Consider the following 15569-nt stretch of genomic DNA (forward strand, 5'->3'; position numbering starts at 1 on the left):
TTGTATTGCTATTTGCCCCTCCTCTCCTTCGTCTCCCTCCCTCATGAGTGGGAGCCCTGCTACCGCTGCTGCAACCTTCACCAGTTTTGATTGTACCAACTTCGCCTCGTCTGCCAACCTTTTCTGTGCTACTTCCCTCTCTCTCTCTTTGATCCTTTTGCAATGGTGCACTATTATACTTTGGATCTCTGGCCACCCCTTTGCCTCAACGCCCGCTATTTTATCGAGTGCCTTCTGCACCTCTTTTGGGAGCCCTCTCTTAATGATAAAATAAAATAGAGATGTGGATTGGTGCCAGGGCGTGCCCGTTTCCGCTCTCCACATCTCCTGCACCCGGAGAATGTAATCCATAGCATCCTCCCCGTCATTCATTGTACATTGCATTACTGACTGCAAATCAGGGGTATCTGGGAATGTCTCCCGCAGTGCGTCCCACACCCTTGCTCGTACTGTATTAAAGGAAGCCCCATCATGGCGATCACAGTCCAACGTCACGGCCGGGAAACCAGCCTTAGCCCATACTCTGTCCGCTTGATCTCCTACTGCGGTTACTAGTAGGCTTTTCACATCGCCTACTGCCAACGGTATGCCGGCGGTATGTTTCTCAAATGCATATATCCACTTGCTCGCCCCTCCTGACAGCTGGGGCAATAATTTCATTAAATTAGCCTTATCCATCTGAGCCCATGGTATATAGTTTGGTCTCCCCCCCCCCTCTGTGTATCAATGGAAGTTGTAACTTCCCTTTTGCGGTTGCACCCTCCCTTTCCTTAGTCGCTGCTGACTCCAATGACGCCATCTTCCCCACCCTATTTCTTAGTCGTCCCATCCATTCGTCGTCTATAGTCCCTAGCGAACATGCACCGTCCACCTCCTCGCTTTCCCCTCCTACTGCCATACTCAACCTATCACTCTCATCCAACCCTCCTCTGACATCACATAACAAGTCCTCTCTGATCCCTCTCTCTCGTGATACATCACCAATGCTCCCTTCTACTGCTCCTATCTCTATTATTCGTGTCGGCTCTTCCTCAATTCTGAACAGTATTTCCCCCTTTTTCCATCCTTCCTCAATGTGTCTACTTTCGCTCGACGCTCTAGACGTGCGTCCCGATTGTGTAGGGGCGCACGCCGTGCGCTCACATATGTCTTTTATTCTTGAGAGTTCATCCCTTGCCACAGTAAGCCTCGACTCTAAGTCACTCGTTAGCTTCTCTATATCCACCCTCTGTGTGCTTCCCTGGGCGCGCTCTCTGGTGCTTTCGTATGGCGGGGGGGCTGTTGGTCTTTGTGGTGTACCAGTTGTGGGGGGAGGCACATAAGTAGGGTCGCTATATCCTGCTGCGGGGGCTGGTTTAGGCAATATCGGGTACAAACTAATCACCTCCGCAGGTTGTTCTGTACGTAGCTGTTCCTTTTCCTCTCTTGGAATCATCAGTGGATTATCTGTGGTGGAAGGTAGATCAATATTTGGTGCCGGAGCTTTGGGTGGGGGTACTTCCTCAAACAATCTCCAGAGGTCTAATATCTCCTTCCTATTTTGCCATTGTTTCCCCTTATACTTGAGGCTAATGCATGCTCGTACCATATCAAGAACGCTTTTGTCAAAAGACCCTCCCTCGGGCCAAATCTGGGGCAGACCCTCCCCTTTCAATTCTGTTACCCATTGATTGTGATATTTATTTATTCGTTCAGCGTATCCCGGTAAGCTCTTACAAATATGTGACAAGGGAGTTTCGGCCCCCATATTCTAAATCGCTAACACAGCCGTGTCCACCTTTTTTACTTTTAGTTAGGTGTAGATATGTGTATGTATACCTGTATGGCACAGACAAGAGCGGACGTCTCAAAAATTATCACCCAATTTTATTCACTGCGCAAATCCTTTCTCACTTACCATAGCTCATCTCCTTCCCATTCCCATACACTCTCATGTGATTTCACTCGCAACTGATCAAATACCAGTTATGGTCAACCCTCTCTGGCGCCACCTCGCGGTCAACCGTTCCTCTCCAACACTCACACGGTGCGCGCACCCTTCACAATGCTTTTCCACTCACACCTCGTCTTTTTTCCTCCCTTTCCTCCCTGGCCAGCTGTCCCTGTTTTTCTGCTAAGGTTACTATGTTCACGTCTGTGCGTGCCACTACGTAATCCCCACTCCTACAAATGTGCTCCCTATTTTATAGTTCTTCTACAAGTATATTTACCTTATACCCTTTTCGCTTTCTCCCCCTGCCCCGTGGAATGGAAAAAAAGAAATAGAGAGAGTAGCAATCACTAAAAAATATTCCCGGTGTCTCCCTTTGCCAGACACCAATAACTTATTTCTTACTTCTTCATATATTCCCAGTACTAGTTTAGATAGCACTATGCGGCGCCGCCTTCCACCCCCTTTCGGAGCTAGGTTTCCGTCACTTCTACCACTTCACTTATTTCTTACTCCTAATGGCCATATGCAAAGAAAAGATAAAGAAAGTTTCAAGACCCGTCTTTAGTAGACCCCCGTTATTCTTCTCCTCTACCTATCCCCGTTCTTCTGTTCACAATTTCCCCTCCCTTCCCCTTTACGATCGCTCGCACTCAGTACTCACGTGCCCGTCTTGAACCGATAGTCTCCGAAACTGGGTCCGTCCAGGCAGTGTCACCGGTAACTCAACGGTCAGCCCCTGGCTCCGGCGAGCGGCACTCAAAGGGGATTTTTTTCCAATCGGGATCCCGTACCCTTTCTCATTGAGTGCGCACTTCTTATTGTGCCGGTCGCCGTTGGCGGGCAGCCTCCCGGAGCCGGCTCACCGTGCGTATCCCTTCTCGACCGGAGATTCTCGTGCCACAAGGGGGTCGTTAAAAAGGAGTTAGGAAAAATAATTTGGAGATATCACGCTATCGGGGTCACCACTGAAAGGAAGCGCCCCCAATTTCAGCACGATCCTCCCCGCAATGAGAGACAATAAGGGACTCTCCCGTAGTGGGAATAAGACCAAGACAGAGTGCGGGTGAGCGTAAGTGGGAGTTTATCCAAAGAATAGGGCATGCAAAGAACTCTGCAACCTCCGAGAGCGCTCTGTCTGACAATAGCAAAGACAGGCGTATTTCTAATACAAAAAACGTCATCAGAACCTACACACTATAGGGGGCACAAGTTAATTGGGATTGGGTGGCGTCGACTAACTATAGGTGTTGCTGCAGCGTGGTTGGTCTTGGCGTGAGGACGTCACTGGTCAGCCTCGTGGGTTGGGTTGGGCCTGGCAGGCCAGCTTGAGGTCATCCGAGCGGTGTTGGTATGCTGGGGCAGCCTGTGACAAAGATGAATACCTTTCCTGACTCGTTTGCCCTAGGCCATGCACACCGCAGTTATTCAAGAAACGACATCTAAGTTCATCAATAAATCGCTCAGCAGTTTGTCTTATAAAATAAACGCAACACATGAGGAATGCACCTCGTGAGAGGTCCGGTGGTTGTCGGTTGGGGTGAGATTTACCTGTGTCCTATTGACCGGTATTTTAGGTCGAGGGGCTGGGCTCTGGGGCCTGAGCCGAATGATACATGTCTGTCTGCCGCGTTAGAAGTTATTGTATAAATGGGTCTCTGTGTCTTGTCCCAGTGATGGGGGTCGTCTTTGCACGGGGTCATGATTCTTGGGGTGGTCTAGGGGGGGGTTGTGGAATTTACGAGAGGGTGCTGGTAGATCAGTGGATTTAAACGTGGGTTTATTACCGTGCTGTAAATAACACAGGTGGCGGGCTGTGGCCTTGGGTGCGGTACCGGGGCCTCTGACTCTCTGAAGCGGCTCCAGCTTAGTTGGGGGAGGTGAGGGAGCGCGGCACAGGCCTTAGCTTCTTTATCTGGCAGGCTTGGTAGGGTGGGAGGGAGAATGGCCTTGCATATATTCACAAAGGTTTTTTCCTCGTGCGTTGCTAACTTTTGAATGCAGAACTTTTATAATGTTCCGCCTTATTTTGATGTTATTTAAACACACATATATATTTCAATTTCGTTACACATTTCTTTAATACAGTCGGTCCGAGTACCTTTTCATTGCCTAACATTATATTTGCTACATGGTGTGATTATTTTATGTACATTAGACGTTACACGAGGTAGTTCTAGGTTATGGCCTACAGAAATTGATGCTCGCTGCTTTAGGTGGTTGAGAAAACATATGAGTTCAGGTTTCGACATAAAATTGTAAGAACACTTATACAGATAAAGGCTATACATTTGGTCGACATCTTTCTCTGTGGTTATAGCAGCACTAGTCCAGACCTGGGGTGGTATCATGTAACGTTACATCTTTATGGTTTATTCACAGGTTACAGGATCTGTTTAAACAGAGGTAGTTCGTTGATACCAATACTTGAATTATTTTCTACTTTCTTCAGATAGTGATGCTTCAGCTTTTTTCCCGTCACCCCGGCCTCGCAGACCAGGTCATGCGGGGTGCAATATTACATTGTGAACGATAAAATGTTACAGTGTTAGCATCTCGGGTTAGCTCATCCCCGGCTTTCTCATGGGAACGCGCTCGCAGCGGATCTACCAGGGCTACTGCGGCGGCGGAGATGCATGAGAGGCCCTCCAAAGGTGGGGGCCTTGTTACAGTGTGCTGAACTCCCGCCATGTTTGCTAAACAAGATGGCTTCTATGCCTAACTGAATTTTGGTATATGCAGGGAACGGATATGTGTGGGCAATGTCGTCGGCGGGTGACCCCTCCTCCACCTGGGCCCGGGTGGCATGAGGGGACGGCCACCGAGTCATGGTCCTCACCTGGGGAGAAGGCTGCAGGTGAGGAGGGCCTCGCGGCCAGTCCTCCCCTACATTAGCGAGATTGATTCAGACATTGTGGAGAGTGAGCTCACTGTGGGATCGGGGTTGGGGACTCTGTAGGCTGAATCCAGCTAGTGATGGTGGGGGAATGGGTGTGAGGTATCTCCCTGAGCAGGAGGCAAGATGGGCAATAGAATAGTGGCCTTGCAGTGGGCAAGACCTAGGTAGATGAGGGGGCAGTGTTGCTCATGATAGGAGGGAGGAGAAAGGGGTAAGGTGATCAGGGCTAAATACAGTATAGCAGCTTAAAAGGAATTTCTATCACTTGTGTCACTGTTACGTGTTTTGTATTTTGAATAGGCAGATTTAACACGTGTTTGTGTATCCACATTTATAAGAACACATGGAAATCATGGTCACTGTTCAATCCAAAAGTAACAGCCCGATATTTGCATATCAGCTTTGCTTCTTTCTGACGTAGCTCGAGTTCTCGGTTTCCACCTCTTGTGTTGATTGGTATTTTCTCCATGAAGGTGTGGTCTTCCTTGTTGTCCCACTGGTGTTTTCCTTGCAGCGTAGTGCCAGTGGATATCTGGTATCTTGGGAATGAAGGGAGTTCAGATGCTCCCTGATCCTCGTTCCGAGTTCTCTTTTAGTGCTCCCAATATATTTGCAATTACAAACACAGTTAATAGCAAACACCACAAATTTGGATTTACAATTGATATGTTGTCCAATTGTATGGGTGTCAGTGTTACTGAAAGTCACAGTCTTAGTCGTTGTGGCGAATCTGCACATAGAGCAAGTTCCACACTTGAAAAAAACTACTGGTTTGTTGCCGATGAGCCAGTTGGTATCGACTTAAGGAATAGGCACCATAAATGATGGACTGAGTATGTTTTTGAGTGTTCTGGCCTTGGTATAGGTTAGAGTGGGCTTGTCTGGGATCCATGCCTTTATGTCTTCATCAATTGCTAAGATATGCCAATGTCTTTTCAGGATCTTCTGTACTCGATGGCTATCACTGCAGAACTGGGTAATGTATCGTTTTGGGCTGTCCTTTGTTGCCTCTCTGCTGGTGTGAACCTTGGGGGTCAGAAGTGAGCTGCGTTCTCTACTGTTCGCCATGGTTATAGCTGCTTGAATTGATGGTTCCGGATATCCTCTCTCATAGAAATGTTTACTGAGTGTTGTACATTCCTTTCCAAATGCTGGCAGGTCACTGCAGTTTCTTTTGGCTCGGAGAAATTCACCCTTGGGGAGGTTGTTGATTACAGATTTTTTTCTGGCAGCTTGATGCATGCAGGACTGAGTTGACTTCCGTTGGTTTTCTGTAGGTTGAAGTCATGAGCTCTGTACCAGCTGGTGTGGTAGTAATACCCAGAAAGTCGATGCTTTCCTTGCTTGAAGAACCTGTTAATTCAATGCCAAAGTTGTTTTCGTTCAAGTAGTGTTTGAATGACTCAAGTTCTTCATTTGTTCCACGCCAGATCATCAGGATATCAATATATTGCATCCAGGTGTGGATCAGTTTGTTGAAATCATGGTTAGTGAAGGCGTGTACTTGTTCATAGTGGTGCATAAATAGGTTGGCCATGGAGGGTGCATATGTGGCCCCCATGGCTATGCCTTTTGTTTGCCTGTAGTACTGTTGGTCAAATAGGAAGATGGTATTAGTTCATGAGAATTCCAGAAATTCTTTTGTGAGTTCCAGGTGAGACAAAAACGAGGCTGATGCTTTTGTGAAGGCAAAATCAATGGCCTTGAGTGCTAGTCTGTGGTCTATAGATGCGTAAAGGGCTTTAACATCAAGAGTTACCAGAGTGTAGTCATTGCTCCATACAATCTCTTGTAAGATTAGCAGGGTGTGCATTGTATCACGTAAGAAAGTTGGTATCTTTGGTACCTCAGGTGCCAAAACGTTGTTGATGTAGTTATTCAGAGATTCCGTGACCCATCCTATCCCACTCAATATAGGGTGTCCTTCCAGTATGGGATCAAATTTTTTGTGGATCTTGGGCAAAAAGTAGATTGTTGGCTGTAAGTACTTCATTTCGTCATCTGTCAGGAGTCCACGTTTGTGCCATTTGTTCAGCAGGTTGTTGGCTTTCGTTAGGATTTCATTCGCTGGGTTCTTGTTTATGGTGTCGTAGCAACCTAGTGTAGTCAGATGGATGATGGCCATTCTAACGTAGTCAGATCTGTCCATTATGACCACGTTGCCACCCTTGTCTGCTTCCTTGATTATGATTTGGTGGTTGTCTTGTAATCTCTTAAGTGCGAGTCGTTCCTGACTGGTAATGTTATCTTCTCCCCTCAAGGGATTCAATCTCAGGCAGTCCTGTAATGCTTGGAAGTCTCTCGTGACTGCCTGACTGAAAATTTCTATTGCATTGTCCCTTGTAAATTGGGGTGAACTTTTTTTTTTTTGCTTCATTTCTGGTATTTTTAAATTGCTTTCCTCAATATTCAAATCTTGCATAGTCTGAGACATGGTCTGCCTTTCTTTATTTGGTGATTGGTCCAGATTTGTCAAGAGATGGGTACATTCAAGGTGTTCCATGTCTAAGGTGCTCAGAGGTAATGATACAGATTTAGGTTGTTTCCACTTGACCTGTTTCGAGAAAAATTTCTTAAGTTTGAGTTTCCTGATGTATTTGAATAGGTCGATCTGGGCATTCACAAAGTTGGTGTGCTTTACTGGTGCAAAGGAAATACCTTTATTCAGAAAGGATGTACTTGAAAAGATTCATCACTAGGTGTGTTATCTTGAAGTTTGTTGCTGTAGCTGTGTTTTGGATCTTGTTAGTCTGATAGCGCTTTCTTGTTCTTCTTGGGCGTTTCTTGGTCCCCGCTCTCTTGCCTCTCTTGGTTCTAATCTTGGTGATATGTTTCGCCGGGTAGGGTCTAAAAAATGAACTTGTTTGTTGTTTTGTTGTTGCCGTTTTTTGCTGTGGTGCTCGGGTTCCTTTCCTGTAACGTTGGATCTCATCAAGGAAGTTATAGCCAATGCTTCTCAGTGGCAGATACAGCGCTGACCTCTGTCCCCTCCACCTCGCTATCGCTTTTTTGTTCCAGGATGCCCTCGTCCCTAAGAATCCCAGGGTCAAACAAGCATCCCGGGCACCCCTAACCACAGCCGTCTCTCGTGAACAGACACCAACCATACATTGTTCTTGGCAATGGCCAACTCACAGGTCCACCTATTAACCACGTCAACAAGCACGTCTGTCTGCCAGACATCCCCTTAGCGGCCTCAATATGACACACCAGGGCCATGCCCACCTACCAACAGTCCAAAGGTTCCATCCCTTCCTACAACCCTGTCCATCTACCTTTCAGAACGGCTATCCAGCCTCCTGGCACCCATACATGGGAGGACCAGCCTACAGCACCTCGAAGCTCACCCCCTAACTCAATTGGGTAAGACCTTTCAGTTCTTCTTCTACAAGGCTATTATTGAATTCTCTTTAGCCCTCCCCTAAACTAACTTTTTCTTTTGTTTTCTGTTCCTCTCCCTTGGTACATCGTCTCTTCGCCCGTTTTAATCCTACTGCAAATATGTATCTTATCATACCTGAATCTACTAATTGTTATATCGTTTTGGCCAATAAATCATACTTTTTCACCATCACTCACTATCACCAACATGCTAAACTACCTCTCCCGGGTGTCACAATAGGTTTTCAATTTTGCAATTGTTTTATGTTTGAAACTACCTATTAATGTATGCATAATGGATGGAAAACGAATATCCTCAATACAAATGGGCTTCAAATGTCACTTCACTGGGTGCATCAAATCACCACCACATCAACTCACAAATCACAGCCTTGAAAAAGACTTAGGTCAAAACGCGCGTCGGCTTTGTAACGAATCAACATGTCAAAACTGTCATTTATGCCTACAATGATGTTTTTCATTGGTGCTTACTAACCAAGGAATAAACAACCTTAATAATGACAAAAACCTGACTCGTCCATATATCTGAGTAACCTGCCTAACAGCAACCACCGGACCACCTTATCCTACCAGCGCCCTACAGGTCCACAGTTTGTCAACCCCACAAATCTATTTAGGATATAGATTCAATTTAATTAAAACAAATATTAGAGCAATGCCACCAAATAAAAGAAGCAGGGAACTGCTATCATTTCTGTCACATACCAACGTGCAAGGAGACCATACAGCATTTGCTGAGTGCAACAATTTATTAATCAAGGGAGTTTTGTTATTAAAACCTTATTTTGACCACTTTACGACCTTAATATCAAAGGACATATGGACTAAATTATACCACTCAAAATTAACGAAGATCCAAATAGCTATATGACCAGCTTGGAATAGAGGATTGGACATAGTACTCATGAATCACAAGAAATAGCGTTGACTCTTAGTCAGCTGCTGATTATTGTAATAGTGAACCACATATGATCATATTAACAATTGTGATCATAATTGATGTAAAAGGCATGAAGATGTAAAGGTGAATTTTAATTGAAAGTTGATTATCAACTGAATCAATAAAAAAAAATAATAATAATAATGATTGGTCATGATGAGGGCCTGCTGATACCCAGCCATGTATATCCCTAGAGGCCAGATAGGCCAGCCTGCTTCAGAGTGACACAATCGTCCATAGATACATGTGAGAGCGCAGGAGATGTGTACTTACCAACACCAGTGAAGTAGAGCCTTGCTTTGGCCAAAGGTGTGTCCTTTTTCTCACTGCCATAGTATGAAACGCTGATCTGTGGAAGTAACAAATGGTTATCGCATCAAACTAAGCAATAACAGAATTATATCTGGATAATTACCATGGTCATGCATATCTCAACTAGATCAACCCAAGTGTACAGTAACAGCAAATTGCAGAGTGTTTTCTGTAGATTAGAATAACCACACATGGGTACCAAGTAACTATCAGGTAACCTAGGTCAAGCTAACGTTAGGCTTTCCAGAAATCATCAGATGGTTCTTTCCTATCATGCATCCTAGGACAAGCGAGCTGAAGCAGCCAACTCCAGAAATCCAAATAGTGTGGTCTGCCTCGACAAAACTAACATAACTAGAAGACTCCTGCAGCTCCTCGTTGCTACGGAGATTATTCTTAAGCCATCTATGTCCTCTGGGTTTATAGGTGTACATTCCTGACTTAGTGATTTCCTCAAGCTCACCAGGCTCTCTAAGTGGTGGTGTGGCATTGCAGCCTAGGCCTAACTCTCAGCGGAGGTGGAGTGGGGTGGTCAACAGGTACAGTAAACACTTTCCTTTTCAGAAATACCAAATAAGAGAATGTTCACACACAATATTTTTATAAAACTATACTCTTTATATCAGACAATGCAAGAGATGAACTAAAGGTAAGTAGATTTTGCAAAATAAATGCAACATTGTAACAAGTAAGAATAAACAGTTTCAAAATAGTTTGTGATATTTCCTCTAAGAGTGTTTCCTATAAGGGAAAATGAAGTTGAAGAAAGGACTCGGTAGCAGTGCTAGAGATCAGCAGGGTAGTATCGTGTGTCCAAAAAGCAGTTCTGCAACAGGCGTTTCGCAGTTTCCAGAGGCGGTTATAGTGCGTATTGCTTGACAGCCACTGTATATTTCAGCAAAGACTTACCAGTGCAGAGAGGACCCAAAGACATCTGGGAAGAATGATTATTCATGATTCAGTAGTTCCTGGGCAATGTTCCCTCTAATTATTTTTACCTAAGTGCAGAAATGATTAGCCTTCGTGCGCACATTATTTTGCATGTGCGCAACTGAATAAGGATGTAAGCCACTTTGTGAGCATGCGTAGTTAGTGAGATACCATCTCCAAAGAGTTTGAAAGGAAATGTACCCTTCCCAACTACTGCAATTCTTTACAAAGCAGTATAAAAAGGAGCATCTTACAACTCTTTTTCCAAACATATAGGCTAAAAAATCAAATATTTAATATGTGATAAGGAGAGCTCATCAACCAGTCCAAGACTTTAAGATATGCCACACTACCTATCAAAAGTACACCTGCGCAGAGAGAAAAACATGTATGAACAAAAAAGTTTTGCATGCTCAGGATAAACAATATGTTTAGTTGTGGCAATAAATTTGTCAACACTGCTCAGAGACAATGCAGAAAGTGTTTAATGCCATTGGGAAAAAACTCACTGATGTGGTTGTCAAAAAATGCAGACATTATGTAATTTTTGCAAATGGAATAACTGCAACTGAAAGGAATGTGTCAGAAAACATGCCAATAGGAGTTACTGTGTCACTTTAATGTAGTAATTCAAGGGCCAGGAGAAAATGCCTCTCGTAATTTATGTAAGGATGATAATTGCATCAGAATAACTGCACCACAGAATATGAGGATCTGAATTCCTAAGCCTCTGCTTAATATACACATTATGTTGTTCTGGGAGTTGAGACATTTACTCAAAACCAGCTTTACAGCTTGGAGGCAAATACTATTTCACTAAAAACAGGGCAATGTACCCAACAAAACAGGAAACCATTAACATATAGGAATCTACCCCCTGCTTCATCTCTTTTCGAATAAGTGACCAGCAGAGCAGTGTCATTAGTATGAACTCGAATCATATCACTGCCCGATGTCAAGAGGAATTTTACAGGGAAAGAAAATATTTTAATAAGCATGAAATATCCCTACTGGCAAAGCCAATTACTTTTCTTACTCCCTGAAAAATCATTTGATTCCAAGTATGGAGTAAAATCCTATCGGAGCCCTGATTATAACCCTGACATAGGAAGTGAAATTACAGGGCACATAATTCAGTCTATAATTTTGCCCACCCTTGATCACCACAGTCTAGACAAAAATCAACAAGTTTTCTTCTGGCGCCCCGTTGAAGAAAATCACATATATTTGCCCTTCAAGTCAATAGCAGCCATGCTCACAATTACAACTTATTGAGTAACTTCTTCTTTAACTAGGGACCCCTGTTCTGAAATTCACTATTATCAGTTGAACAAGATGCATGGGGGTGCTATAAGCCATAAATGCAAACCCATGAATTTATTGAAAAGTCCTCAGCAGCTGAGCATAGAAAGAAATAGAAGGTGCTATTTCCTAGGCTTTTACTATAGTTTCCTATCCTTTATTTCCTTCACTGCACTGTACTGCCAAAACATCCGATTTGTTTTTTGAAAGTTGCCGATTTGTTCTTCACCCCGAAGGAGTGTTCTCTGGTTCCCTTCCACCCGTTCCCCTCCCGGGCTCCTGTGCTAGCCTCCAATATTAGTTGACAGGGCTCTGAAAAAAGTAAGGGATTGGAGAAGTAAAACTAACTGGGATATTTGCATACCCACAATATGCTGCAAGCAAATCCAATTTAAAGCCTTGTGATGATATTGAGTGCAGTTTAAGAAAATGTCATAAATCTGCATGTGCACAATTGCTATAAAGTGCATACAAGATTGAGTGCAACATACCCCTCCTTTCAATTGTTGAGTAGGTTTCTGCAAGGTCTCAGTAAATCCATTTTTGTATAGGACCGAGTTAACATAGTTTGTTAAGGTCTATCCCCCATGGAATTCTAACATTTTTTAAAGGTTGCAAATTGTGTGAAAAGCATTCAAGTTATCTGAATATTGTTGCCCTCATTTTATATATGAATAATGCAGACAGAGTCCATACCATGTACCCCTTACAGACCAATTAAATTATATTGCAATGTTGCTCTCCACTCATAGGGCAATGTTAGCAGTCCTCAAGTAGGAGACGCTGAGCATGACATTTGCCTACTCAAAATTCTTAGAGGGCAAAGTAATATTTCAGTTTTATAATGCGTTAACTTGCAAGGGGGGCTCTTCAAAGTGCTTGTGTGACATATGTACAAAGAATAGGAAGCATGGGATGAGGTTAAATATCCTAGTAGCCTGCTTACTTAAAGTCAGTACCCGATATTTGAGCTGACTCAGGTTACATAACGTGGGTAATGCTGCTTTTACTAAGGCGCCATGTGTATCAGAAATTCTTGTGCTTGAACGTCATTCAAATTATAACATAAACCAAGACTTGTATAGAAGTCTGGTAACCTTTTGCTGAGCTAAGGTAGGCAGAGTCAAGGTTGTCTGGTATTATCTGAATGTGGCCTGGGGCGGAGTTCGAGTCATATGGTAGAAGTGTGGTAGAGTCAAGAATAGGATCCTGGGTGGGGAGGGAAGATAATTTAGTTAATGTGTGCAGGCATATCCTAGTTATATCTTCTGTTCATGGAACCACTTTCATATTTATTTTTAACCTCATGTGGGTTATAGTTTTTAGGTTAAGGTCAAGCTTGCATAGTAGGACAATGTCAATATGTTACACCAGAATATCAAGAATAGTTAGTATAATTTAGCTTCACTTTGAGAGAAAGCAAATATTAGGTACCTGCTGTGGCTTATTAAATCTGATTTGAATAGGTGGGAATTGTCTGTGTGCGCTGCTAACATTCTTCTGGGCGCCACCCAGAAGCAACCTGAGCAAGCGCACATGCGCACAATTTAGAGGGAACATTGCTCCTGGGTTTAAGTTCTGAGCTAGAGGAGATGAAAGCCATAGACGCTGCAGTCGGAGGAAGACAGGGCTGCAAGTTTCCTCTACCTTCCGCAGCCACAGGGAAGACCAATTATTATATATATTTTTGCAAAGTCACACTGGAGAGGAGCGAGCCATGGCAGAAGAACCAGGAGGAGAGTTTGGAGGTGCAGGATATACAGCAGCACAGGCAGCTAGTGTATATGGGAGAGATTGAACCATGGTTACTGGGATGAAGAAACTCTGATCGGTTTGGCAAGAAGAGTCTTCAGGATCCTGGAAGGAAAAGGGCTCCCATTTCTGGATCCTGCAATGGAGGCATGGTCAGGCGTGTCACAGAGATGAGGCCTTCGAGCAGGAGCAGTGATCCACTTGCCCCGACAAGATCACGGGGACAGAGCAATTCAGTCTGCTCCTTCTCATCTTCTTGGGGAGGCAGAGCTTTGCCATTATTTTTGGTGGAGCATCAAAGGATGGTGGTGCAGAGGTTTTGTCCTACAGTGAGCAACAGGGCCTTTCAGGAGTGCAGGAACAGAGATTCAGCAGTAGACAAGGTGGGTGTCTAAGGGGGTCGGTTTGTAGCCCCATCAGGAGACAGTGAGTGAACACAGCAACCAATCACATGTCAAGTATAATTCAGAGGGGCGGTCAGCTGAAAACCATCCATTCAATCACCCATGCAAGTAAGGACTCTCACACAAAGGAAGAAAACCCACACTACGCCAGAAAGACATCTGCATACGTCAGTCAGAACTAGTTTTAGGCCAAGTACAGCCGCCAGGCCTGAGATACAGGTATCCAGTAACCAAAGATGGCAAGTTCCTCACATACACAAAGAGGGATAAGGATAGTTATGTGTCTCAGGTTTTTGAGGCAAACAGAGACAACCTCCATTTTGTGCAATGAAGGAGGGGGTCATAAAGGGACCCATCTAGATAAAATGGAAACCAACAAGTAAAGTCATTTTACACAAAGCAACAACCTGGCCCCAACATAGCCACATGATTAACAGAGATAGGGTACCCTCACAGGGACACTATGAGCACCTTGGGGTACCACTGCCTTCTGAGTCACACAGACTCTTAATAAAGAGCACTCACACACCAGAGCACCTCTTCCTTTCAGGCTTAGGATCAAGCCTGGCTGGGAGGAAAAGGATCCAAGTCCAATATTCATAAAAACCAGCAAAGGTAAAAGGGGCTACCACATGGGGTAAACAGTGTGCTTCTGCCGAACACATTTTGCAGAGGAGTACATAGCACTTCATCCTCTGTCACTGCTTAAAATGAGCAGAAACAATTCTCACACTAGCACCTGATTTAATGGCAGATAATTGTGGAGTCCCGCAGGGGTCAGGTGTTTCCACCATTTTGTGTAATGTTTATATTCAGCCTTTGGTTAAACTTATCTAATCAATCCCACATTTTCTATGTTACTCTTACACAGACGACACACAGATTGTGGTACGTCTAGACATCGCACAGTCTGGCACTGCCTCTCGCTTAATGCTTCATTTGGAATCAGTTGGAAACTGGATGAGCAACAACTGTTTTAAGTTAAATGGAGAGAAAAACAGAAGTCCTTGGTTGTTGGCCCTCCATCGACCGTGTGTCTTTGGACATGACTTGTTGGCCTTTTCCGACTCCAGTTTCCACAGTGAAAGGTCTGGGTTGTAAGATCTCAGCCTCTGTCTGCTGAAACCCAGGTTAGCGCTCTTTCCCAATCTGGCCATTTTAAATGAAAGATTCTCAGGAAAGTTCTCCCTTTCTTGCCAATTCATTTGCATGCGCCTGTGCTGGCATCTTCTGTTTTTGGCACCTTGGATTATTACAATTCCATCTGGCACAACCTTCCTATCTGATTCAGCAACAGCAAATTCTACAGAATTCTGCTGTGTGAATTGATATGAAGTCCTAGCTTCAGGTACATATCTCTCTTGTTCTGCATTCTCTGCATCGGCTTCCTTTTCGTCGTTTGGTTCATCATGCTTTTTATGGCATTGGTGTGGAATACTTGCAAGCTAAATTGTGCCTGTATGTTCCTTCCCGAGCTCTTCGCTCTAAAGATGCACTTTTGATTCAGGTTACCTGTTTTATGCGAGTCAGGATTGGGGCCCGCACGCTTTCTGTGGCTGCGGCTGTATTATGGAACCAACTTCCCTGCTCGCTTCGGGCTATTGAAAATCAATGGTCATTGAACTGTTCTAGTTAATTTATAGGTTGCATCAGCTGTCCACTTCAAGTTTCCTTAGAGCCAAGATGCCGGCATTTGCA

The 15569-nt window shown here is 44.2% G+C and overlaps 1 protein-coding gene across 2 annotated transcripts in view; it reads right to left on the reverse strand.

Moving 5' to 3' along the window:
* The window catches only part of LOC138472786 (protein-arginine deiminase type-3-like), a 543016-nt gene that overhangs the window by 351039 nt on the left and 176408 nt on the right, over positions 1-15569 (reverse strand). For both annotated transcript variants that reach the window (XM_069611133.1, XM_069611132.1), the window contains exon 3: positions 9445-9520. In XM_069611133.1, the coding sequence (XP_069467234.1) occupies positions 9445-9520 (76 nt within the window). The remainder of the gene's footprint in view (positions 1-9444; positions 9521-15569) is intronic.

The sequence above is a fragment of the Ambystoma mexicanum genome, chromosome 8, assembly GCF_040938575.1.
Source record: "Ambystoma mexicanum isolate Mex_15411 chromosome 8, UKY_AmexF1_1, whole genome shotgun sequence".
Taxonomy (NCBI): domain Eukaryota; kingdom Metazoa; phylum Chordata; class Amphibia; order Caudata; family Ambystomatidae; genus Ambystoma; species Ambystoma mexicanum.